This window comes from Anguilla anguilla, chromosome 7 (assembly GCF_013347855.1).
Source record: "Anguilla anguilla isolate fAngAng1 chromosome 7, fAngAng1.pri, whole genome shotgun sequence".
Lineage (NCBI taxonomy): Eukaryota > Metazoa > Chordata > Actinopteri > Anguilliformes > Anguillidae > Anguilla > Anguilla anguilla.
Window position 1 is genome coordinate 42,716,788 of NC_049207.1, and position 27,468 is coordinate 42,744,255.

The 27,468-nt window shown below is 42.9% G+C and overlaps 1 protein-coding gene across 11 annotated transcripts in view; it reads right to left on the bottom strand.

Moving 5' to 3' along the window:
• Positions 1 to 11,816: 11,816 nt before the first annotated feature.
• The window catches only part of apbb2b (amyloid beta (A4) precursor protein-binding, family B, member 2b), a 106,513-nt gene continuing 90,861 nt past the window's right edge, over positions 11,817 to 27,468 (bottom strand). For 5 of the 11 annotated variants that reach the window (XM_035425841.1, XM_035425840.1, XM_035425837.1 and 2 more), the window contains 6 exons: positions 22,158 to 22,272; positions 20,130 to 20,205; positions 17,412 to 17,495; positions 17,083 to 17,198; positions 16,039 to 16,221; positions 11,817 to 15,408 (listed from right to left, as the gene is read on the bottom strand). In XM_035425841.1, coding sequence (XP_035281732.1) covers positions 15,238 to 15,408; positions 16,039 to 16,221; positions 17,083 to 17,198; positions 17,412 to 17,495; positions 20,130 to 20,205; positions 22,158 to 22,272 — 745 coding nt within the window. In that variant the 3' untranslated portion in view covers positions 11,817 to 15,237. The remainder of the gene's footprint in view (positions 15,409 to 16,038; positions 16,222 to 17,082; positions 17,199 to 17,411; positions 17,496 to 20,129; positions 20,206 to 22,157; positions 22,273 to 27,468) is intronic. The other 6 variants (XM_035425838.1, XM_035425842.1, XM_035425839.1 and 3 more) reach the window with 5 other exon arrangements.

Here is a 27,468-nt window from a genome sequence, read left to right on the forward strand (position 1 = left end):
TTGCCGCGCGCTGTCAGCGCGGTTCTGACAGCCGGTGAACGCGGCACGATGAAACGTCTTTCGGAAACAGGCGGACATCTAAACTTCGAAGGAATTAAGAAGGACAGAACCCGAGCGAAATGTAATTATCATTACAGCTGAAGGAAATGAGTGATTGGCACCTGTCATGCAGTTTGTCCTTGGTAGCCCTTGATACTGCCTGTATGTTTTCAGCGTGGACCCAGTGGACCTAAGGTGCAAACCACAAAAGCATCCGAGTTCTGTTTTGTGTCATCTTTTTTTCTCAGATTGTGCTTTTGTCATGCCAAATACTTACCACTGATTTGGCAGCATCGGGCAGCATCTGTGGTTTCAGTTTTTCTTTAATGTTTCAGTGAAGTAGAGTTCTGTGTTTTGTAAAGACTGGAAAAGCTATTTGATTTCAATAGGCACCTGAGGTTATAAGGATGAAAAAACACACACACACACACACACGTTATTGAATAATGATATTAGCCAACAGCCATTTTATTCTTAATTTGGGTTATAAAAAAAATACAAGCATCAAAACACAAAACACAAAACAAACAGCACCCAACACGGAGAAGGGCTAAAAAACCAGAACCCCTACGCAGTGCCTTTCTCCACAGAAGCTGCTGTGGCCATAATAATTGTAACTAGGACAGGTGACGCTCACGGTCAAGATTATTAATCAACCTCAGCTGTGCATGCTTTTCATTGAGTTCACCACTGCCCATGGTCATGAAGTCTTCCCAGATTTTAGCTCACTGGATAAATATCTGGCACCAGACAGCAACCCAAAGTTCAAAATCCACCCTCTTCAATCCCCTACCAGTGCCATGTCACAGCATACTATTGTTGTTTCACTTTTTTAAAATTTTTTTCACTTTAAACTCCATGTATCTGGCTGCAGGGTGGTTCATCTGCTTCATAGATGAGCCCCACATTCTGGTACCAAATCCGGATCATGGCAATGCTGGTAGCAACGGAAAGGCAATGCAGAACTGACTTTAGCACTGCCCTGGGATGTCAGTGCCTCGTTATGCACCAGCAGCCCCAAACGGGCCAATCAGGTGCCTGTAATTTGCCTGTTGAGCAGCAAATGAAAATTCTTCCTCCAACTCATGCCTGTGCTAGCTCAGAGCTCACGTCTTTCCAAGGAGAGCATACAGTTGCCTGTACTCTCCCGAATTGATTACAGAAGTTATGATAAGCATGATATTGGCTTTCCAAATTGGGAAGAAAAGGAAGAAAAATTCATACCCATTCAAAATGTAAAACAAAGGAGAAGGAGCCATAGAAGCATTTGATAAAGCCTTGTTGCGTTCTACTAGATGCTTTCCTAAGATGAATAATTTTCAGGGAACCATTTTATGAGCCCTTCTAGAGCTCCTTCTTGTCAATAGTTGAGTGAGTGTAGAAATTCCCTCTTTAAGCACCAGACCCCTGTTTTATTGCCAGAGAGGAGTCGGAGCACTGAAGCTCCATCAGTAATACTAAGAGGCTGTGCAACACTAGGAGTGAAACATGCAGCAGTCATTGTCAATATCATTTTACATGCTGCAAACCAGCGAAGCACAACTTCACAAACAACACAAGGGTAATCAGAGCCAGCCAGTCTAGTACATTATACCACGCAGTAAAAGGAAGTTGTGTTGGAATGGAACTTCCATTAATTTTATCTTTATTAGCAATGCTCTTTATCTTGGTAATTTCACGGAGAAACACAATTTCCTTATTTCTCTCTGTCCACGCTTCAATATACCTAACACCTGCTTTGTTGTTCATCAACATAAAAACCAATTGCGCATAATTATTACAATAGGTTTGACATAAAAATAAAACAATATAAAATGTTTTATTTACATCTCTGCACAGTAAATAAATATTTCATAACAACAGGAAATTCATGTTATACCACAACACTGTAGCCTGAGCATCAACTGACCAGATTATGAAGATAACACCTTTTTATAATTTCAAAATTTTATCATTTATCAATTATGTATATTTGAATCTGTTCATCCATTAAATAATGGCATAATAAACTTTGACTGTTTTGGCATTGCTAAAAAGGTTTGGTCAGGTAAATTTTTGGCTTTTTTGGGGGGTTTTGGCCATATATTTGCACTGTATATAGCCACACTTTTACACAGTCCAAACAAACAATACTAAATAAGAAAGCTCTGTCCATGGACAATCTAAGGACAGTCCAAGGACATCAAGGGCTGTTTTGTGTGCTCACTGGAAGGTCTAGTGCCCAAAATAACAATACAAATCAAGACAGCTTTGCTATCACCATTTTTATCATTGTCTTCATCACTGTCATCTCATCCAGTGTTAATTCAACTCTAACAGAGTTTATATGAGTCAAATAGGAACCACATGTCAGTTTATTTAACACTGAACATTTTTCAGGGCACCACAACTGGCTTGTGGATAAATATTAGGCGATATAGGAATACAATCAATGCTTTTTTTGTTGTCTCTTGTTTTATCAGTCCTAGAAGGTGGTGGAGGTTTGTTTTTTATTATTCTCATTTGATTGGTTGGTTTGTTTGGTTTCTCGCTAAATCCTGACAACCGAAGACCTTCAAAGAGCCTGTAAATGGCTGCCCCCTGAGTTTGGCTCCCAGGAGATTTAAAAAAAAAATGTGGTACAGCCACCACTTCTGTTTGAAGCACAGAAACAGGCAGAATAATCTGAAATTGCATCTGTAGCAGAGTTCCTCTCTCACCTTTCATCTATCCGAATATAGCTCGGGAAACACACGCTGCTCTGGCAGCACTGAAGAAAAGATTTTAACAGCCTGACAACGGGAAACAGAAATACAATGTTGTTTTGTATTTTGTGCGCCAGGTTTGTTGAAGTCCCTGGTATCACGGCAACAGGTGATTACAAAGAAAACACGTCCGTATGACAAATGAAAGGTACATGTGGAAAAACAGAGGTAAAATCAGTTGTGGTGACAGTTGTGAATTGTTTAGGAGCAGGCCTAAAATACATATTACACTATCTGCTGCCTATTTTTATATGAATGAAACATACACGACAATATATGTCTTTTAGCTAATCACATGCATTCTATCAAAAAGTAACCCATAACGTAATAAATAGCCACAAAGTTTAGAGCAGCTACAAGGAACAACTACAGCAAGGAAAACTAGTGACCTCTTTCCAAACCACAGGGAACTAGTTATGCTATACGAAACATGCTAATTTTTTTCATTTTTGATAGAAAAAAGGGGTAAATGTAAGACATACTGTACTTTTTAATGTGCTTGATGTTCCAGTGATCCGCAAGTCTGTCATTATGATTGAGTAACATGTTATTGTCTGGAAATGGTTGTAGTGCTATGAAGGCCTCAGTGCAAATGAGAAGGTGATCAGACCTGTCTGTGGAAGTAATGCACACACACACACACAAAAGCACGCACATGCAGACACACATGCACACAAACACACGCACAAGCACACTCACGCAGACACGTGCACACACAGTGAGACACACACATCCTCACACTTTCTCACCCACACCGACAAAGTTGTAAGACTTCGTTTTATATACAGTATAGTGTAGTAATTCATAGTATTTGGGATTTGTTACACAAGACTTCTTCTCAGACTATGAAAAGAATTCATAATGTTTTATTAAAGAGGAATGCCATACGGCAGATATGATCACAGGAATTGTTTAATAAATCATCCAGCAGTTTTAATGAGAAGCAAGTTGATAGTACTACCCCTGTGCAAATGAGCCGTATATCACAGAACACAAGGCCTTCCCTTCTTATCTTCCTTCTTTTTGATGAGTGAAGGGACTTTTATGTGGATGTATTTTCCCATTTTCGTGCATAACGTTTTTGCCCTAAAAAGGAAATGCATTTCCCCGGATAGTTCTAATTCTGACAAAGTGCTCCTATAGGCACTGAAGTGAGGCTCCTGCAATTAAAAATGCACAGTCAGTATGACTGCGGCATTCATTCTTATAAGCAGAGGCCTTGATTGTCATCTGAGGACGCTGGGGACAAATGGTTCAATGTCTGGACCCAAGAACTGCAAAGAGTATTGGTTTGCAAAATTTACAACCAATCACCTAAGGGCTTATTCAAACACAAATGCAATACTTACCTTCACACGACAGAATTTCAGAAAGCCCAGAGGTCAGGCAGCGTCAATGAGTCACACATCCACTACTGCAAAAGAGCTTGTGTACAGCATAACAAAGTTGCTTCCGGGCTGAGAGGGAATACAATCCCAGAGAGCAAAACCAGAATCTAGATGGCTAGAGGAGTGTAAATCAAGGTTGAGACATTTTGACATAAAATAACGAGGTAAACCCCAATATAACTCAGGTCTCATGTCCTAGTTGGCTAGAAAACTTTCATTTTTCAACAAAATGTAGCCAGGTTTTCACCTGGAAGCCTAGAAGGCATTTCACCGACTTTTCAAAGGAAAATATTTCACTGAGATAGCTCCACTCTTTAGTCTCTTCACCATTAAGATTTACCCCAATATGACCATGGATGTAACAAAAAAATAAATCAAATAAATCAAATAAATCAAATGTAAAATCATATTTGAGGATAGAAAGGGGGCTACTTCACAATTGTAATATTGTCTATTGAATGAAACTTGTATTTCCTTTGAGTTGCTAACAAAAGTCTAGCGGTACCCCTGTTCCCATTAAGTTTACCACTTAGGATGCTGCTTAGAATGCTGACTACATTCTCCTTATTTAATATTTCTGTAAATATAACCAGTGAAACACGGTGTGTTCTTGTGGAGACAAATGGTGTAAAGCAGGGCTGCTCAACACTGTTTCTGGAGATCTACCTACCTGTGGGTTTTCATTTCAACCATAATTTGACACCTGATACCATGCAGCTCAGTTGTTGAATGAGGTGTGCTTTGTTTGGTTGGGAGTGAAAACCTACTGGGTGGTAGATCTACAGGAACAGGGTTGGGCAGCCCTGGTTTAAAGCTGTAACACTGATTTAGCTACTTCACAGGAACAAACGTTCAAAATGCTATGGGATGGTCACAGGCAGGGACAATTGCCAGCAAACCTCAGCTGTATACGCCTGTGAAAATCTACATGCAAAAAGTGTTTTGGCCAATAATTGGTTTGGCCAATTTCCAATTCTTTGAAAATTCCAAACGGACACGAAAATATACATCTCATTTCGAAAACGTATGGACATTTCAGACCAATCTGATCTTTACAAGAATCCTTACCTATAAAACGGATACACTTTAGAACTTAACATGCAGTGAAACAATTAAATCCGAGGAGAACAACGGCTTTATGAAGGTAAGATCTGGTCCTGTAAAAAGGTTTACGAGGCTTCGCTGGAGCAATATAAATATATTGACTCATGCTATGAACGGGGCTCACCACAAGCCCATCTGTTGGAAACCTATAAAGTGTGGACACTTTACTGTGTGTCCCTGTCCGTCGGTACCAATATAAGCAAACATAAGCCATCACGTGCAGGTGATATTGCAGTGGGACCAGAGGCTCCAGGGGGGTTTTTTTGGGCACTGCTGAGCCAGCAGGTTGTGCACCGGTAATATCTGGATGGTGTCACCCTCAAAATCAGATTCAGTATATGGATGACGGTAAATACTATAATAAAGGTAAGAACGTATTACTTTTTAAATCGCGAACTGGGACATCAGCAATTCGGTGGTAATCCGTGTGCTTCACGTATTTGTGCTGATGTTGCTTTGGGGGCAAGGAGTGTTTTTTTTTTCTTGGTTGAGCAAGAAGAATTAACTGATGCAGTACACAGGTAATTGGAGATCTGAAGGAATGTATCATTTGTACTTGGTTTTTTAAACATTGGCAAATGGATGTTTGACCCAGAACAAAATGTTTTATCTGGCCATTGCCAAAGTACTGCTCAGTCACCATGCTCTGAAGGATTGCTATAAAAACATACACTGCTCCAGGGGCAGTTATGGTGATAATCGGGTGGGGGGAGAGGTTGGGGCTAGGGTCAGGGTTAGGGTTATAATCAAGGTGGGACAACTGGGTATGCCCTGCAAGAGGGGGGGCCGATGTTGGCTGTGAACAGTAGTAAATATTATTGTTCCTGACCTGGAAATAATAAAGTACTGTAATTTCATCCTGGGAATTTCCTGGGCGATAATTACACTAACGCAATAACAAGAAATATGTTTAAAACTGGGACTGTCCAACACGGAGGCACAACAAGCCCAAAATTTCCAAATGCTAAGTACGCATCCTCTGTCCTCATCAGTCTTCTGGCAGCCCCCCAGGATCGAAATATTTAATCGTAATGAAGAAACTGCTTCCTCACGGAAAAACCCAGCCACCCCCCCCCCCTCCCCCTTCCCCCCTCCCCCTTCCCCCCGCTCCTCCCAAACCCCCCATCTCCCTCAGCTCATGAAAAAGAAATGACAGAGGAGCGGATGAAATAGTGCTTGTTCTGCAGTCTGTGTCCAGAGTGGGACCGGACTAGCCCCCCCCACCACCCGCCACCCCCGACACTGCCCATCCTGCAGTAATCACTCTGGGGCTTCTGGGACGGACGGCTGAGGCGGGGTGGGGCGAGAGACCCGTCCTTCAATTCGCCGTCCTTGTGGGGCGGAGGGGCCGGACGATCTGCCATTATCTTTATCCGTTACAGCTTGAGGGAAGACCTGCCTCCTCCACCCGGTCCCCACGCTGATATTTCAGAGCGGCTCCCAGGTCTGGATGAAGTGCTTTACTCATTTCGAGGTGGTTTAGTGCGGACGCAGCCCTGAGAACGCTGACACACTCTTCGCGTAAACCACCCTCGTGCAGTTCCGTATGAATGGCCACTCATTTAGGCGTACCTCTGTTTCCCCCAGCAAGGGCGGAGGTGCTTTTCCCTTTTCCTAAAAAACACGTGTCAGGAAAAGGGAGGTCAGGCTTGTTGGGGTGGGAGGGGAGGCAGGGACAAGCCTGGCCCCCCTTTTCCAAAGATGAGGGGGCGGGGGGGGGAGGGGGCGGTGGCGGTGGTCCTAAGCGGGCTCCTCTGAATAATTCAGGGTCCTGTCCGAGTTCATAACCGTCAGCTGGGTAACCTTATAACCACTGCCTGACAAAAGCACATAGCCTACTTTCCTCTCCGCCCATCTCCTCTGAATTATTCAGGCAATTGGAGGGGGGGGGGGGATAGGTTGGGGGCTTGCATGACTTTAACTTTTTGGGCCACTGGTGAACATCAGCCTCCACTTACCAGAATCCCTCTACTTATTGTGTTTAGTGTGCGCGCAGACTAGGTGTGAATAGGTGTGAATATCACCAAGATACAGTATGTCTCTTTGTGGGGGAGACAAGATCTACAACTCCAGCTGAGTGCTCGTGCACATCAGCGATAATGGTACCGTCAGAAGACTTCAAACGTGTCCGGATGAGGGTAACCGCTATAATGCAATGACTGCATCCTATATTTTCCTATTTGTTGCCTTCCCTGTCTCGGTAAGATAAGACGTGAGAAAGGGCATAATGGTGGGGAGGGGTGGATTTGGGGGGGCTGGGATATAAGAGGATTATCTTATTTTTTTTGAATAACGTCTGAAAAATAATGGAAAAGGACTTTATCATTGTCCAAGGAGAGGGGACAGCTGAATATTATCCGTAAATAAAGCAATCTGGTAATGGGAATGCATCTGCGACTCTTAATTCTGCCTACTCCAAATAATGCTCTACATTTTCCATTGTGGGCCTCTTTTTTTTGTAGCATGATGGGCAGATCTCTGTTGACCTTGACTCTCCCTGAGGGCTTTAAATGGCCATCCGGCCAGAGTTCTGCAGACAGTGTGACCGAATTGTTCATTAATAATTGTTGCAGAGATGAAGGGGGGGGGAAAAAAACACTTTAATTGCTGAAGCAAAGTGGAGAGGCCCTTGGACCCAGACCTTAAATGGGTTTTCCTAAGGCTTTATATAACTAAAACTAAAAAGGTGTATGTTTACTTGGACATTTGAGAACTGTTCCCAGATTGGTTTTCAAAATTCACGTTATTCATTATAAGTTTTTCATTGTGTGAAGTACTAACCAGATTTTTTTTTTCTCAATGACTACATGATTAGTTCCAGAAGCTGGAAAGAGGGTGGGAAGTTTATGTAAGGAATTGGATAAGAGTCAGCTGGAGGCATAGAGCTCATTTATTTGCCAGCTGGTGGCACAGAGCTCACAGTATTGGCCAGCTGGCGGCACAGAGCTCACAGTATTGGCCAGCTGGTGGCACAGAGCTCACGGTATTGGCCAGCTGGAGACACAGAACTCACTATATAAGTCAGCTGGAGGCATAGAGCTCACCCTATTGGTCAAGAAGAGGAGAATCAAGGGTACTAGTTGTCTGGCCACCCTGTAACTCTCCACACTTTCACCACCGCCTACAGAACCTTTGAGTTCAGAGTCAGGAGTCTGGTTCCAGGTCTCGACCCTGTCAGCAAAGAAAAAACATGAATTTCTAATATCTTTAGCCTTTTCCCCAATCCAGTGGGCTGGCCGTTTCTCTCCAATGTCTCAGTGTATTTTTTCCATCTGCAATGACAGTTCCCAGGAAGCAGGTACACTAGGTGGCATGACACTAATGGCTCTGGCTGTGATATACCTCTAATGTACGGCCCCAGTGACCTGCAGCAGGGGACATAATCTCACACAAAGTGTGTCACACAACTGCTATCAGTGGTAATGATCAGAGTCCTCACTTAGGATTTCCCAGTCCTCAGTCTCCACAAATCACAGTTTCTTCTCACAAAGAAGTCTCACAAGAAGTTCTCACAGGACGTCTGTTCTGTTCTGTCAATTTGGCAGTGTCTTTTCGGGCAACTCAGACTATGTCAAAGTGCCACCAACAAATGTTTACCCTGACATGCATAAAATTACAAAACATTTTTCATGCACACGTCAGTTCATCTAAGTAGAACACACCATGAAATGACACCTACAGTTAGATGGTTCTGTAAAAAATAAGAAAAAAAAAAAAAAAACTGGGAAAGTGTGGACACGCATTTCAGAAATTGCTTGGGTAAAAATGTTCAGGAAAAGGCATTCCAAGTGCAGATGCCTGTGAAATGACGATTAAGTAAAAATACTGATAATTTTGAGAGAGCTGTGGCAGGTTCTCTTTAAGGAATCCTTTTCAACACCTCATCCGATTCTGTTTCGCAGCCCTGCTGTTGACATTCCTCTCCAGCAAAGAGAAGCTTTTAAACTGAGTGACGGCAATTGGCGGTTTTGTAAACTGGGCTTGTGATTGGTGCGCAGTGAGAGTGACCACGTTCACAGGGTAGAGCGGTGGAGGACAGGGCCTCCATTGAGCTGTGGGAGACATATTGTCATTATACCCACTGTGCTGATGGTATCTGTCAAGGGTTTCTCTGAGGTGTCGCTTTTACTTATTTTTCCTCCAATCTCATATGGTTTAAATAAGCCTCTTGATGTTTCACCTTAGGGTTTGGTAGCCAAGAACAAGACATACAAACATGAAAATGCATACGGTTGCATGGACGTTTGAATGTCCGTGGATCTGTACATTGGCAGTATTTTGCACGGACACTATTGCTCATGAGAGAATAGATAGGATTGTGTGCCTCAGACTACCATTTTGTTTTGTCAGCCTGTAGATCCGACTTGAATCCAGGGTTAAACCTGGAGGGGCTTTGAGGGATGATTGCCAGCATTCAGTACCAGGGACATGTTTCTGCTGCAGGTAATGCATAAAGATGCCCTGCTCCTGCTGACTGTAAGGATGCCATCTTTCGAGAGTGAGAGCTGTTATTCCCTCTCCTGGATCTTCTATTTAGGTGGGTTTTTATCTACCAGGATGGAGGATGCAAACTTCTTACTTTATTTTCCCAGCCTCGTACAATCACAAGCGGCCTTTACGGCCACTCTGACCTAACTAGTTTATCGAACTCGAGTTCAAAAGTTACTTTAAGTTTCCGAAATTCGGTACTTGAAAAGAAATTCCTTAGTGAAGAAATCCCAACAGAAAAATCACACGGGGTCAAAAGCTCACGCAACATATTTCCAACCAAAAACTTTCCCTGGGGTTGAATTTCTTATAAAACATTAATGAATGCTCATAAGAAAGCAGCCAGGGTCATCCGATCTGACTGAGAAATTGCACACAGGGGTACAATACGCACTGATGAAGTTGCATTGGACAGTATCTTTCTTAATATGGCATCACACTCTTCCTTCTTTATTAACATATTTACAATAATTTTTTTAAGGGTAAGCATCAAAATTCAATTCATTAGTAACCTATAATGCATTAACTATGCTCTATGTTTTTAAGCAAAAGTCATTCTGGAACATTAACTTTAAAAAATATGCCTCTTATTGTGGTGAATAAGGTGCTGCTTCCACATTGGACTTAGAAAGCAGAGGTGAGTGTAGGAAAAGGTTGGTGACTGTAACTGCCAGGTGACAATGCCTGTCTAAGAACATCAGACTTGCTGATCTTCATATGACCTGGATGGCTCAGCCTCTCTGAACCTGCTATAACTTCAAGATATACAGATCTGCACAGACCCTGCTCAGAATCGACCCACTGTAAATGAATACAATGCCTTCGGCTGTCACGGTCTCGTGTTCATTTAGTCACGCTATTCATTACTTCACGCGTTGCAATTCGCTGCTCAGCAAACAAAAAATCAAACCACGCAGGTAAACAGTTCCTGTGAGGCTTCAAACTGGATTCGACCCCTGTTCATGTGCATCGTCAGTGAATACCACAAAATGTCAATAGTTCTTGGGTGAAGAACTATTTCTCAGGGAAATTTTTAAAAATGTTAACTTGTTGAGAAAAGTCACCTACAACAGTCTATACCTGTAAATTGTACTTGGAAGATTACAATGTCTATACTTTGACATTTCCATTAGCGACTCACCATCTCAGTAAGAGGACCTTCTCCCCCCAGGTCACCAGATTCCTCCCCACTGTCCTGCTCTACATTTCAGGAGTTGTCACATCCTATCCAGCTTTAAGAGTCTAAAAAAAACATGCCATTTCCCCAGGTTCAGTCACAATGCAATTGGTGACTTGCCTGACATTATTAACACGGGTTTCTGCATCTAGGGTCTTTGTCGTGGGCTCAGACACGCATCTTTATTTTTAATTTACCTTTTTAGAAGTTTCTTTTTACACTGCCCTACCAAAAGTATGCAAGTTGAACTTTGCAAGGGAGGAAATATCCACCAGTGGACTGAGTTAGGCCTGGCCTAAGGCACTCAATGCAGCTTGTGTTGCAGGATAAACAAGTCTAATTCTGTGTCATTTCTATACAGCGAAGTATTTTTCTGTGTAGCACAAGCAAACCATAATGAACTCTTTGTGAATCTAATTTAACAGTAACTGTATCCTGCACTGTACTGGAGTGTTCTGGAAGAGATTATCAGAATGATAAACAGTGTACGGCACATGTTAAATAAAAATCACTGAATATATTTTCCAAGGAAAATAACTGACATAAATGTCCACAAAACAGACAGCTGGGTGTTTTCTGGTTTTTCACACCCCTTCGCAAGATGCTCCCAACAGTCATTGCGCATTTGATTAATACTGTCAGGCTAAAACTGTCAATCACGGGGGAAACAAGTAACGGTGTCAAATCGCGGCTCGCCTCATTCATCTTCTCTCATTCCTTGAGACAGAGGACGAGAATGGCCGCACGCGTGAATTCAGCAAGGACCATGTAGCACAACAGATGTCGCCGCTCACTTCAGGCATTACCATAAAGAGCCTTACGAAATTGCACAGTTCGCCGAGAGAGACCAAGCATAAAATTGGCTTTGAGACCATCTTGTTTTAATATTCACTTTATTCTCACAACAGATTACATTTATATGGTGTCAAATTTTGTGAAGAGCAGAGGAAACCATCTTTTCTATTTTCCAGGCTTATGCTGTTAGACATCTTGCATTTGGGACGCCGGCGAAATTCATTAAAAACCTCCAGGGATTTAATAATAAAAAAAGAAGGTCAAAAAAACAAAACCTTTTTATTAATGACCGAAGCGTTTTCTGCAGCTGGTCTGATGCTGGAATTGTGGCTTCAAAGAACTCAAGTCAGAACTACTGCTGCCAGCAAACGCTGACCTCGATCGAATCTCCTGTGTTAAGGGAAATCCTTATCCAATCCAAAAAACAAAGTCCCTGCCATATCAACCCAACGCTGAACCGAATAGCACAAGGTGACTCGGCTAATTTTACTGACTCCAAGGGTAAGTGTGATGTACACGGTCATAAAGGACACTCCACTTTACCATTCATTAAATTTTCCTTTACATCAGATATGAATGCTGTCATGTATACAACACGAGCGAAGTCACAAGTCCTATACAACCGTACAAAGTGAAAATAATCATTTTTGGGCCTCAATACGAGATTACGTTTTTATTTAAAACATTTTTTAAAATTATTTAAACGATGAGGAGCCCTCGGGAATGTACTGTAAGGAGGCTTGAAAAGAACACTGTCAAAAAAATAAAAATAAAATAAAAATGACAAGATCCTTTAATTGATACCCACAAATTATAATTCAGAACCCTCGATTTACAAATAGGCACATTGGTACTTAGTGCCCTCAAATTAATCATTACAATCCTCTACATACTAATAGATACACCTGTACCGTCAAATTACTGATTTGAACCCTCAAATGAATATGAAATCTCAAACCCAACTTGAACCCTAAAATTACAACTTCAAACCATTCATTAGTTTGAACTCTCCATTAATGAATTCATACCCTTGAATTATGTGAACAATAAAAAAATTAGACTCCTGATTTAGTCATTTGAGGTAACAAATTTAGAGTTTAAGTTGGCAATGCAAGTATATATGAATTCTGAACTTAAGGATAGAACATTAGTTGAACATACACATTAGAAAATGATTTTTTTTGGGGGGGGGGACTGCACCCTTCTTGGGTGGTCTGAAGGAATGACACAGAGGTACACAATCCTGGAGCTACTCTCACCATAGTTCTCCTCTGGGGCGACGTTTCAGCATTATGCTATACAGTTAATACCGCAATCTGCAAATATATTACTTTAAAAGCCCGGTTCTCCACAGAACGTGGTGCCGAGCCGACGGGTCTCAAATGACACACCTGTGGCGCCCCCTACAGGTGGGCATAGCCTGGCTGGTTCCAAAACCAATTGCTTGTCTATCATCCTGGTGATTCTGTGTTTACACATGGACCGCACAGCTTCAGACTTCACACAGTTCATTAGTGCTGGCTACGTTGTGAGTGACACTGTTCTTACAGGATAACAGAACCAATTGTCCAACATAACAAAAACCAGTATACTGTCATAGAAAACATAATAAATAAAAACGTAAAAATCCTTTCATTTTTTTCTCCGATTTCCATAATTTTTGTAATAAATTGTCACGGGACATGCAAGGCAAGTGACTTTTTGCTGTATGCCTCTGAGATCCACTAGATAGACAGAATGCATAGATAACGTTTCATTAACATCTAGATACATTACAGCTAATTGGCCTAACCACAGTAAAAATAAAATCTCAACAATATGGGTCTTAGCGTTTTTTTTTTTTTTTGTAGTTTTTTTTTTTTGTTTGTAGTTTTTTCATTTCTGATCATCCACAACACGTACATCGATACTTTACACTTTGGCCAGAAGAAAGTGTTTCAACAAATATCTTTCAAGGCTTTCAAGACAAGAGAAATAAGAGAAAATAAAAATGGCTTATAAAGTGATAAATGTATGCAAAATTTTATATATAGATCTGTACACGTGGCTTTCTCCCACTGTTACACCTTTCAACTTCCTGTAAAAAAATCACTGCTGGTTGAACAACAAGAATAGGAGAGAGTGCAAGGACATTTATGAGAGACAAGGTGGCATTACTGTCCAACATGCACAGGAGCAAGGAGACGACAGTCGAACCTTCAGGCTCTTGCTATCGGTATTTTTTCACTTCGTAGGTTTGATGTAAATCCAGTGCGCCTTGATTTAGGGTATCGTCTCCGGGATGAGCTGGCACCCCATCCCTCATCCACACCCGCCCCCCTCCCTTCCACAAAATTCACAACGACACACTGGTGTCACATTACCAAGATAGTTCCAAAGAGCACGTTGTCCGCCTTAAAATTCAAATCGTCCAGTCTGTGGAGTTTCAAGCTGCAGCGGTGAGATTAAATAAAATAAAATAAAATAAAATAAAATAAAATAGTCAGAAATTAAAACAGAAGTCACATTCTTTTTTTATCTTCAAACGTTCCCCAGCCTTCGGGTTTTTTGTCTCCTGCCTTTCTGAACGCGGAGCCGTCGGGGTTACGGGTGAAAGCAGCTCCGCTCTCTCACACCTGAGCCTCTTTGTGCTGTGAGGATGGGGTGGTTTCCAAAATAAAAAAATAAAAAATTAAACGAAGAACAGAACAGTGCATCCACCTTCAAAGGAGCGTTGTCTCTGTTTCGGGGACTTAAAAGAATAAGAAGTGGGCGGGGGGGTGCGGGAATGGGGGGGTGGGGGGTGGGGTGGGGGGGAATACACCCAGCGTTTCTGTGGATGAATGGCTTCAGTCAGTTTTAGCTCTCTCAGATATGGCTCTTGGCTGTCTATTTCAGCGCTAATAAAGGCAAGGGATGAGAAGCGCGGAGCACTCCGGAGCACAGTTGGTTTTAGACTAAGATCACCAATATGGCACGAAAGGATGACTGTGTTGGCTGCGCTCCGGATCAGAAAAACACAAAAGCAGACATCAAAGAACGAACGTTAAAAAAAAAAAAAAAAAGTGGGGTGTTCGTGCTTCTTTCGGGCTGTGAAGCTGCAAATCCATCGCTATGGAAACAAATTTGTAAAAAAAAAAAAAAAATTTAATAACAACCTCATGCACTTCCTCGGTTTGACACACGGTAGATGCTGGGCGTGGCTGGTTTGGGGGCGGGGGCGTGGCCAGGCATGCTGTGGGCCGCACGCGGGTGACGGGAGAAAGCGCGGTGGGTGGGGAGGGTCGATGGACGCTTGGGGGCATGGGGGGGGTGGCTCGCCCTTGTCTCCTCGCCGTCGCTCGAATCGCGCTTCGCGGTCGTCTCGTAGAATTCTTTGTACTGTTTGCCCGTCGCCGTTTCCCCTCCTCCCACCCCCCCAACCCCGTTTGCGCTGTAGTGTGATGCAAGGCTTGTACGTTATTTATTATTATTGTTATTATTATTCTTATTACTGACTTTTTTTTTGCTCTGCTAACGATCACTACTGGGGGAGTTCGCCCACTGGCCTTTTCTGTTTCAAAGTGTCAATGAGGGACTGAACGCCCCGCTTCACACTGGTGGTCACCCGCCGGGTCACAGAGTCCGGGGGCGGGGAGGACGAGCAGGCTTTCTGGGAAGGGGGCCGGGCCACCAGACACTTCTGGTATCGCAACTGGAGAGGAAAAAAAGAGAGAGAACGAGACAGAGAGAGAGAGAGAGAGAGGGGCAAAATGAGGAGAGGGAGACTTCATCCATCATCATAATCTATCCATACAAATTATTTAAAAGTTGACAGAGGGACCAGTAAAAGTATTACTACTGTTGTAACATGCATATAAACCATCGCCGTAACATTCTGACAAGGACTGTGTTCTTACTGCACAATTCAACTTTATAACACCCTGACCACTGTTATGGCATATATAAACTAACACTGTTAAAAACATTTACCACTGCCGTAATAGTCTTGCAAACCACATTTGTAACACTCCTAAGATTGCTGGAGCGTACACACAAAGTGCAACCGTATATAACCGTATATAAGCTTAACAGTAAGGTAAAAGTCAAGCCCATTATGTAAAACACTTTCCATTACTGTACAGTAACATTCTGAAACTTGTAAGACGCTTACCAACTCTAAAACATTCCAGCCACTTCTGCAACACACTTAGCAGTAATAAAACATCCTTACAAACCACTTTTAGCGCCCTTAGCATCGCTGCAGCCTTATATACGAGGCTTCTGCGCTATCCTGAGGGGGGGAGGGAGCGGTTTGGAGACGGGTCGGTCTGGCCTCTCTCACCATGCACGCGGCCTGCACGGCCTCGGAGACGCTCCCGGCGTTGGGCTCGCACCAGAAGACGTGGCACTCGAAGTGCTGGCTCCCCGAGTCCATGATGAAGGCGAAGGTGTGCACGTCGCGGCCGACGCCCATGAAGGACAGGAAACGCACCCGGCACTCCATCAGCACCTCCTCGTCCTCCTGCTGCCGCGCGCATCACCACAGGGAGAGGAAGACCCTCAGAGGAACGTCGCACTCTTCGCTTTGACACCCAGTACAACTGCGACCGTCCCTCATGTAGTACCACATCAGAGCTGTACTACATGCTACCGAGCAACAAGCCAGAACACCTAATTATCCCTTGTACTGAAGTACTCCATTCCCTGATATAGGCCTAGTACAACTTCGAAGCGTTATTCTTTGACACAGTTGACTGCATAGTGCTATTATTTGATGGCATTGACTGCTTCAGTCATTTCAGAAGTTCACATTTCATTCACAGGCATTTTTAATACTTCACAGCGATAAACTGAGCGATTAACTTTTATAGATTCAGGCATACATCATTGCTGCGTCAATTAATCAAACAAAAGACATGAAATGGGTGGACATTTCATAGGTAATCTTACAATAATATGTCCTTTTGTTATGACACAATAACATCTAATAACCTATAATAATCAGACCACAATATCTGAGGGATGAGCAAATTTAAATATGGAAAGCTAACTGGATGGAATCAGAAATCTTCAGTTTAACACCCTTACACCTGTTGCCTGTTCTCTGAACTGCGGTGGTTAGCATCTCCGCATTAAAGCTTGTGACCCTCCACCCCCACAGGGGGATGAGGATCAGTCAGGGGCGGAAAGTCCAGGGGTCAGTAAGTAAAAGTCCTGCCATGTGTTTCTCCCACCCATGGACTTAGCCAGCTGATTTCACTAATTAGTTCTACCTCCTGGCTTAAGAATTACGATAATAATCCAGGTGATTAGGACAAAATACTGGGGAGGACTTTCACTTTCTGAACCTGGACTCAGGCATCAATGGCGACGTTTCGGCGCTTGCCTTGTCTTTGATGACGGTGACGGTGGCGTCGGCCACGTTGAGGATGACGGGTGTCCAGTCGTCCTTCTCGGAGGAGGAGATTATGCTGTCTATGGCTCCGTTGAGCATGTCCATTCCTGTGGGTTGGAAGGGGGGGGGTAGTTCAGAGAGGGGTCAGAAAGTGCCCTCAGTCAAGAGAAAAGCACAGTCCCTGTTGTGGGGAAAATGCAAATTTGGCAGCTGCTTATTTTCAGCTTCGAAAATGACTCAGGTCACATGGGAGGTTTGAGGACAGGTGCAGCAGATTAGGGGTAGTGATGGGGGGAGGGGTGTATTGGAGGAGCCCTTACCTATGGGCCTGGCCACAGGCATCATTCCCAGGTACAGGACATGGAACTTCTGCACCAGCTCTGTCTTTGGTGTGGGGAACTCTGCTGGGGGAGAGAGAGGCATCAGGCACAGGGTTTTGTCTGGAAAATGCCTTGGGAGGCAGTGATCTCGTACGCCACACCAACTGAAGCTAATAATATAAAGCACCTGTATATACAACAGCCTGTGAATGAATCAATGAATGAGCTAAAATTAAACTAAAGATAGAAAACAGAACAGCACGCTGGCAGCCTTCCCACTGTAGAGCAGAACGCCTGGCACTGTTTAAAAGAAGTTGAACCTGAACCAGCTAAAACCCTCAGACTGTTGCGCTTGTTCGCGAGGAACACGCGCTGAACTCACACAGTAAACATCCAGCAGCTTGAATGGAAAACAAGGAAAGTGTGTCAGCAATATGAATTCTCTGAGCCAAGCAAACAGGTCACTGACCTCCATAATTAAATTCGCACAATGCTTTTGATCTTTCGACAACAGCAACGGCCTCGTTACCTTCACAAACCACAAACTCGTTTGGAAATGGGTCAGCTTCTCTCTCCCAGTCGAAATATAACGAGGGAAGAGCCGATTCTGAAGTCAGCGAATTCCCTTTTAATTTCCTTTTAAAATTTAAAATTAAAGCCAACAGTTGCAGGCATCGCGCTTTAATTACCAGGAAAATAATGTAATTTATTCCGCACAATAGGCCACACTAACCTTTACCGTATTTGGTGGGAATAATTTATTGCGCAACAGAATGCAGACGCGGAATGAAGATTTATAATCTAACTAAGAATAGCCTGCGTGACAGTGGTTCTGAATTAATAAAGCATTAATTCATGACCAGGCAATAATTGGCCACTAATACTGAAAGGGGATCCATAAGTGCTTATGACAGAAGAAAGATTATTTAATCAAATATTTCACACTTAACTCCACACTTAATAAGATATTTTTAGACTGTCCCTGTCTACCATGGGCCCTTGAATAAGTGCCTATATCCCCAGAGACATATAGACTACAGACATTGATCAGGACATCGGACTGCAGAATGCCCTCCTCTTTCTGCATGTGCAGGCTGTTGCAGACAGCTAGCGCTAAACCACAGTTTGTGTTGAATGAGAGATAAAATTTTAAAACTTCATTTTTATTTTTTATTTAGTAAAAGAATTTACAGAACGCATGGCTTTCGGATGATAAAATATATTCATAAAATCAGAATCTATCTGCATTTATTTGTACCCTCCTTTGATAACATAGGAAACAGGCATATGCAGTTTCCCATGGGCTTATATTTACATATTCACCAGCAAATGTTGAGATTTGACAAAAACTTATGACTTTTTTACACTGATTGTATCCATGGGATGTGGCGTTTTTTAAGTAAATATGCGTAGTTATATGTAAATATTTGATTGTATACTACAAAGAATTTATAATAATAGTCTTCTCAATGTGTAAAAACAGGATTTAACCATTGAACGTTTTATTTGGGCAAACTATATTTTTGCATGAGGATCCTATAAGAACCAAAAACAAAGGGAAGCAACAAAAAAAAAAACATGCATAAGATTTTAATTTCATTTGATTTTACATACTAAATGCCAATTTTTTAGGTTTCCGATCATGTTTTATGCAATATGGCAAGTAACTAAATCAAATCTAAATTCAATTAAGATTGCTATTGAGCCAGAATAATGAGATTGAAGTCAGCCCACCTCACAACTGTCCATCCCAGCTATAATTACCATTTAAGATTCAGTTCAGCATTTTTTAAAAACTGGTCGTAAAATACAAAATAAATTGTGAGTATATTATAATGACCAAACCCTGATCTGAATGAAATAACTCGAGAAAACACAGAGGGTTACTGAGGGTGTAGACTATTGAGCACCACAGAGGAAAATATGAATAGCATTTCCAGTTCTGTGACTGTTGTGTAGCCATGATTTATGACAACATGCAATTTCCCTGCGGTGTTCACATCTGTAGTTCTGCAGTCACAAATTATGTAATAATATAATATAAAAAATAATATTTTTTGTAATATTTTTGTTAAATAATGTCAATGTCATGATTTTGTGATAAAAATGGCTGGTCATGACTATATTTGTTGTTCTGCTGGAACGTGCTTTAGAAGACAACTATTACAAACAATGAAGTGCTGATTTTCGCTGCTTGATTGAATAGCATGCTAACTCAAGTACCTATTGTAAATCAAACCAAAGCTTTTTGTAGCAATGATAAAAAAGAAACAAGAATAAAAATGTTAAATTAACAATATTTTATGGACTGGAAAAAAGAAACAAATGACGTAACTGAAAACAGACTATTTCGAGCTTGAAATTAATTTAGAGCCTTTTAAAAAACGATCGTAACTTAAAAAGAAAATGACCAGAACGTTTTGGCTTTGATGTACAAGGCTAACAGATGGCCTCTGCAGGAATGCTGGACACCTGCATTCACTGAAGCACTTTGCCCGCGGGTTACGTTTTCAGAGAGCAAACCACGCTGGAAATAATTAAACATTCATACGATGTTCAAATTCAGGATGCTCGATCGTCGCGCGACCTACTTCGCCGTCCATGATGAGACGCCGTCCAAATCAGGCGCGCGAAATACGCATGGCTGCTCAGCGCAGACTATGTGGGCGTGCAGTGCATGCTGGGATTGAGATCGAGACGGAGGAACGAGTGCCTTACCCTGGAGAGGGACGTCAGAGCCCGTTTGCAGGGAGCTGCCGGCTACAGCTTTGGCATTCTTGCGCTCGGCCATAATCTGGAGGAGAGAGGAGAGAGAGAGAGAAAAAAACTGAACAATGAACTTGAATTTAGTGCAAGAGTTGGAATTCAGGCGGTTGGATTTCCCATGGTGCACCTGTATTGTGAGGACAAATGATGGCTGGAGGACATGGGGCGCATTGTGCTGTGCTCTGCGTGTGTGTGTGCTGTGTGCCTGTGTCTGTGTGAGGTGTGTGTGTTCATGCACACTTCACAAAGGGATCCCTTGAGCATTTTATAACTATTCTTGTTCCATTATTACCTTGGCTGTTAATACTGCACCTACAGTTTTTAACTATAAAATCCCAAGAAATCTTAGGCCAGGTAAAGTCTGCAGGACAGGACAATATCCTCCTCTTCATAAGATGCAACTTGCTTTTTAGAGTGCCGAACGTACAAGAAATCAAGGAAAGGCTTCACTGTCTGTTGACCCATTAAAACATTACAGCCTTAAGTTATTTGTATAATGAGGCAGCCTGTGGACTGAAGCCAGTGACCAATGAGGAGTCCCTACTCCTGGCCTCAGTGATGCAGGCAAGGTTAAGACTGAAACTGCTACACAGCTATACTAAGAGCAAGTACCTCAGCTGCCCACATCCTATTTCACCAGAACACAAACGCGAAATGCTAAGCAGGCTACATCTCTCTCACCGCCCCCCGCAGAACAGCGAGAGCAAAAAAAAGGATTTCTGCAACGGCCCACTTTAGTGCGTCTGATGTTAATGGCAGCGAATGAATTATGGATGGCATTATTTCAAAGCTTTCTGTTTGTCGCAGCGAATTTGCATCGCCTTGCCACGCGAGAGGAAACGGCTAAATGAACACGCGCGCTCGTGGAGAGAGGCCCTGAAACTGGGAGTCTGGCAGGAACTGGTCAAAAAGTACACCAGCTCTTACAACAGTGTCACAGGGGAGCGCGCTGAGACGTCAGTGAGCTGGGCACAGGACCGAGTTAGCCAATAACAGCACAGCACAGTCTCAATCGGTGGCTATGGAGCCAGGAGGTCGGGCCAAGGAGAGTAAGCCAAGTAATTCTACTGAGCCTGATGAACCTGTAAAATTACATATTTTATAGTCTACGCCAGTTTTTCTGCTGTGTGAAAGATTTTGAATTCTAAATTATTTTAAAACAAGTTTTTAAATATATTTCTAAGACTATATATATATGACAAAACGTGTAATTAGTCTCCCAGTCGGGAATTAAACAAAATGATTTCTTTAGAAATGCTACTTCCTGGTAAAGGTGGAAGTCCAACATGATGTCTCGGGACCATCAATCTTATCGAGTCCTAGCCAGTGAAAACCCTACACACATCCTGAGTCCAAAAAAAGTAATATGTCTCTGCTGGAAAACCTCGTATGATACTACATTAGCGTATGAAGGGACGAGGCGGGCGTGGACTCGACAGGGACGTGCTGGGGACGTCGGCGGCTTTTGCCGGGCGCCAGGGCCGCACGTCGTTCAGAATGCACCGCGGACATCGCGGTACAGCTCGGACCAGGGCGCAGCGGATCCCTCCGGAGATCTGGCCCCGTTCCCCTTATCGGAGCCGATGACGCACGGGGCGGCTGCATCCAGGAACGGAGATAACGGGCCGCTCTTTCAGGGGATCGTGACCGCTTTACGCTCACCGCGCCAATCTGCCCTTATCTGCTCTTCTCCCTTAAACTGACCCCCGAGGGAATCGACAAAAATAAGACGTCCAACAAATGCCAGGTTCGCCCGAGCAATTTTCTACAATTGATAAAATGCCCAGGAGAGATTATTTGTAAGGTACTGTGACATCAAATAAACCTTTCATGTGACATGAAATAAACAAAAAATAGAAGTTTTTCCAAACAAAGGACTCGCTAGAATTGATTTCGTTTTTCTGACCTGACTGTTGCACGAACTCCGAGGTTTTACCATGAGGAAAACGGCAGTGTAAAATGGAAGACAAAGGAACGCACCTTGGAACAGATTTCGTGAAGACTTGTGGCGATGGCTTTTGCAGGGGTGTCACATCGGAACACATGACATTTTAGTATCCGGGTGTCTTTGTCTCTCGCTACATAGGCAAAATCCCTGAAAGAAAAGAAAAAAAAAACAGAACATAATGGCAAATCCAGACATTCGAATTAACCTTTGAAATGTGAAGAAATGGAAAAGGAGACGGAAAAGAATATTGCTAGCTGTCCAGATTGATTCCCCCCCAGAGATTTTCAATAATGTATACTTTCATCAGTTCTAAAATGGGTCTTGACGTCGTCACCTCACGTCAAGCTGCTCTAGCGTTCTGCTGGGTGACAGACAGGTAGCAGTGCATTCTGGGAATTTCCACAAAGGCCACACTGGGCTTTCAGGAATAGGGCGTCGACTTTCACAGAGAAAGAAATAGATAGAACACAAAGATTTGTATTGACATTCAGTTTTTTAAGAGAGAAGTGAGCTTTCCCCACAGTTACTTTATACTTCACTTCAATAAGGGACTTTATTTTCTTTGTGATCTAACAGAAATTACTAAAATTGAATGAATAAATAACCCATTCAGTCTCTGTAAACCGCCTCAGAGGCGAAAACCAACAGAATATTGCGCAAAAAGACACTACCTTGGGAAATCACATATAGGCTAACGGCACGCGAGAAGAATATTGGATAATAAATTTCTTTAAAAGTCAACATGTCAGTGCAACAGCCACAGCTGGTGGAGCTGGACGGGAAACGTTGCAATATGAACCGTCAGAGAATGGGAATAATGTAGACCGCCAAACATGTTCAAGGCCTGCCAAAGACTCCCACCAACCCGGTGGTGACAGGTAATAGAATTTCTGCACCATAGGCTGCGCCTTCGGGGGGGGGGGGGGAGGGAGGGTTTGAACAGAAACAGCGCGTAAATCTGTGACGTTCTGCTGCTCTTCTGTGATTGGGCCACGCGGGAGGGTAACGCGAGACAAACCACGGCTGTGATTTGCACGTCCAAGGAAACCACGGCAACGTCCTGGAAACACTGCATGCGTCCTAAAAAAATCCTCTGGATCAATCTCATGAGCTCAGGACAGCCCACAGGATGATATCACATTGATCTGACATTGACAATGACAACAGTAGATAATCGGGAGAAAGGGGATTGGGAAATGAGGAAATATCTAACACAAAGGCCTCATAACAGAAAGAACCCGATAGTACCCATGGCCCCAAGACTAGTAAGACAGTAACAAGACCTGTAGGTTCAAAAAAGAAAGCGGGCAAGAACAGAAAGAAGGTAAGAATGGTCTGTCTGTTTGGATTCCATTAGAGCTCGGCGTCCAGCAGCAAACCCTGACGAATGACACACTGTTTGCAAGGGGAGCCTCTGTGTTTATGAGTCAATTAGCTGCCTGTCTCCCCTGGTTAATTGAGCAGGCACATTCCGATCAATATCCATAGGCCTGCAATCCAGGAGACTTTGAGAAGCGTGTGGGGGGGGGGTTTTGCATTCAATGCGAGTGCGCTATGGGGTTACCTGCAACAGCTTCTACCCCTGGCTGATCGAACAGCCTATTAACGCTAATATTATGCTAACACGTCTGTAGCTACATCCATTTTATACTAATATGGAAAAACAGACACAAAGGAACAGCACATACATATTTATAATCACAAGGGGGAAAAAACACCTTGAGACACAGCATATGTGGTGTTGCTATGAGGTGTAGGGGTTAGACGCGTTTGCGGTTTTAGAGACTTAATCATTTCTCTCATTTGATGAGCGGACTGAAAATTAAGACTCCCCTACACAGGAGCCAACAGTCCATTGCACAGTGCTGTGTGTCTTCTTAATTCTTGAAAAACAAACTGCCAAAATCATCTATTTAAGATGCTAGCAGTGTTACTACAAATGTGTTCCTCTGGACAAACTGAATGAATTCAGAGGATGTGTTGTTTTAACACATGCTAATCAATTAAAATGTCAATGACAAAAAAAAATGAAAGTTGAAAAAAAGGGCCAGCATACTGGATGCAGTAAATAATCCCTTCCTGTAACAAAACGTGAATGAGTGCTCCACCAAAAAAATTTAAAAAAATAGGTGAATTTGCAAGTAACATCTGCTTTATGTTTTGATGCTAGACTGAAGGTAAGATGCATTTAAACAGTTTCCTCCTGTGGGAAAAATATTTTTTAAGCAGGTACAAATTTCCCTGCCCTTTCTGAAAATATACTGCAAGAAGGTAACACTCCATTAAACTGCCTCCGAGCGTTTCAATGAGGGTTTTAAAAAAAAAAAACATGTAAAATTCTACAAGCAAAATTTCTTCAAATATTAACAGTATGCAGAATAAATGCATATAGATTTGTAATGATTTTCCTTTGAATAAACATGGCATCATTTTAGGTCAAAACACAAAACACAAAACACAAGGTCAATGCATTAAAAAAAACTAAATATAAGAATGCAAATGCTTGCTGATCAATGTTTGCAATGCAAAAATGCGAAAGCATCGATGAAAACCCAATAGAAATGCACTGCGCAAAATTATTACACAAAATTACCCAGTGCCCTGAATGACTGTTTGTGTGTTTGCTGCATTTCAATGGACATGCCTTCGGTTTTGATTGCAAGACTGAAGACTGTGATTGGATCAATGAAGAGGAGCCTAAGGCAGTCTTTCTCTCCTACCGTGAAAGCAATCCAACTCCTGCTGCTCTGTGACCACACGCTGGAAGCAGCATGTTCAAAATATCAACCAAACATAACATTCATAAAAGGGACAATTATAGCTGAAGAAACAGGTCTCCGTAGCTCTTATATACAGCAGGCGCCAGGCTGCCAAAACCTAGGGCGCTGGACACAGGGCCGATTAGCCACTGCTCATTCAGGGGTCCAGCCAGATGTTGCTACTGTGCACCACTGGCATGGCTCATGGGAACAAAGAATGGCAACCCACTATCTGACTGTGGGCATTACAAAGGGGCACACAGTAACTGAGCAGTGACTGCCAACCTTTTGTAGGTCACATAAATCCTGAGGGACACAAACTGATAACAAACATTCCCTCGCACACCTACGTGTGCTGCCACACATCTTTCATGTCTGAGGCAAAGCTTTCCTGAATCGGGTTTCAACATGGTTGCGTGCTTATGGAAATCTGAGACTGGCATCATCGTGTGTTAATGGAGTGGTGATGATGAGGGGGAGGGAGGACGTCGTGGACAACAAACCACAAGGAAACACTCAACGTCATAAAAAAAGAGGAAAGGGGGAAGTACGTTACCTCTCTCTGAGTCCAGGAAAGCAGTGGGAAGGAAGAGAAGGAAGAAGAGTCAGTCAGTATGGCAAAAACCCACCTTGAACCCCCAGCAATGCAGGGGAGAGGTCAGAGCTCACATTTCAATAGCTGGGAGCACGGCCTGGGTTTCCCATGGGAAGCCCCACGCAGAACATTAGCGTAGCATTAGCATAGCGTTCCGGAACGCCCGCACCTTCGCGGTGTAGACAGAAGGATCGAGGGGGAGCCTACCACTTGTCCAACTACCCAAGAAAGCGAAGGGACACCGGAGAAAATCCAAGGGAGGGACTCGAAAACGAAAAATGTTTGTGTAACGCATGTCAACATATCCCAGCGCTTTGATCCGCTCTCAGGAAAATGGGAAAGACAATGAGAGGGAAAGGCGATGGAAATTAAAGGCTTATAGCCGAATTTCGCCTAGCCGCGCTGTGGCGCTTCAGGCGTCGTGACCTCGCGTGATCGAAAATGCAACACCTGCCGAATTGCTTCCCCCAATTTCTTTCCGAGAGAGATGGTATCGGTATATCGAATCTTGCATTCTTTTGTCTGAGAAAGAGATCCTGTGCATTGTGGAAGCTGGGATAGCTATACCTGTCAAAGTACAAAACGTATCTAATGGAAAGAGTGTTAATGGGTTCAGCTACCAGAGGTGCAAAGAACCCAGATGACATCAAATAACTTGAATACTGAATTCACCAGGCTCTTTTAAGGTGCCGAGTTCAGTGGATTTCTTTAAGTAACAGTGAAACCGGCTTCTTCTACCACAGCTCTTCAGATAATGAGACAGCCACTTCAGTGATTTTGTCCTTTGATGAGCAGTATCAAGGGGAAGGGAGGGGTGGATGAGGGGTTTTGGGGGGGGGGCACTGCCATTAAACTCAAGGTCCTGGCAAAGAGAGCAAAATGACAGATTGCGCGAGGAGAACGAAGGTTATTGACAGCACCTGTGTTTTTCCCAGCGATTTGCCCCGTCACGTTTCAGACGCGTTCCCGCCATATGGACCCGCTCCTCGCTACGAGAGCGTTTTTTTTCGGAGACAGGCATGAAAGCGAAGCCTCAGAACAAAACAATACAAGAGCAACGCCGCCATTTTCCAACGCGAGCCAACAAATCCTGTGTTATTTTGTGACGGTCAGCTTAAAGAAATACTTTAAGCAATTAAGGACCTTGTAGCTGTAAATCTCTTCTGCGGTGTCTTCCCCAGGAACTATCTGTGGAAAACGGGCCAAGTAACCAATTTAAACAAATTCATCCAAACAGACACAGCTGAAAGCTCTACCATACCCTACCATAAAGTAATGCACATTAGGTTGTTATGGTTCATTAATAACTTAAATGAAACATTAAAGTTACATTAATCAGAAACCTTTCTCTTGTCTTAAGAGTCCAATGTTAGAATGCACTGCAATCAATGCATTGCATCTGTTCAGCCGAGCTCTACCTTAGTCAAGTTAATTAAAAATTCCAGGTAATGAAAACAGAAAAATTTTCTGAAACAGAAAATGTAACCAATTCAAGGTAAAAAAGATTTTTAAAAAATCAAAGGAAAAAAATCCACATTACTCCAGACGCAGGAAGAGACAGCCTATGTCATTCACCTGCCTGCTTGTAGGCAGAATGGAAAGCCAATGCGTTTGACAGGCTAATGCATTTGGAACAAGGTTAGGCAAAGAATCAAACAGGGAGCTGAGAAAAAAAAATGGAACAAGAATCTAGTGAAGACATGTTCCATAAAATTACTTTTCCATTATTTTATCTTCCTCTCCCTGCCCTTAACCCAATTTCTCTCTCCCCAGGAATTGTTGCATCAGTGAAAAGAACAGCAATAGAAATTAAATAACCTAAAGTTGTGAACGGCTTCCATCTTTTCTATAACACAGATAGAGACATCCCTGTCTCCTCACCCCTTCCCCAGGAGAGCAAGCAGAGAGTGAAAGCCCACTCTCCTCCTTACATGATAAATTAAGTTGTAGCGCTCCACCCTTACGCACTTCATGCTCCACAATCAGGGC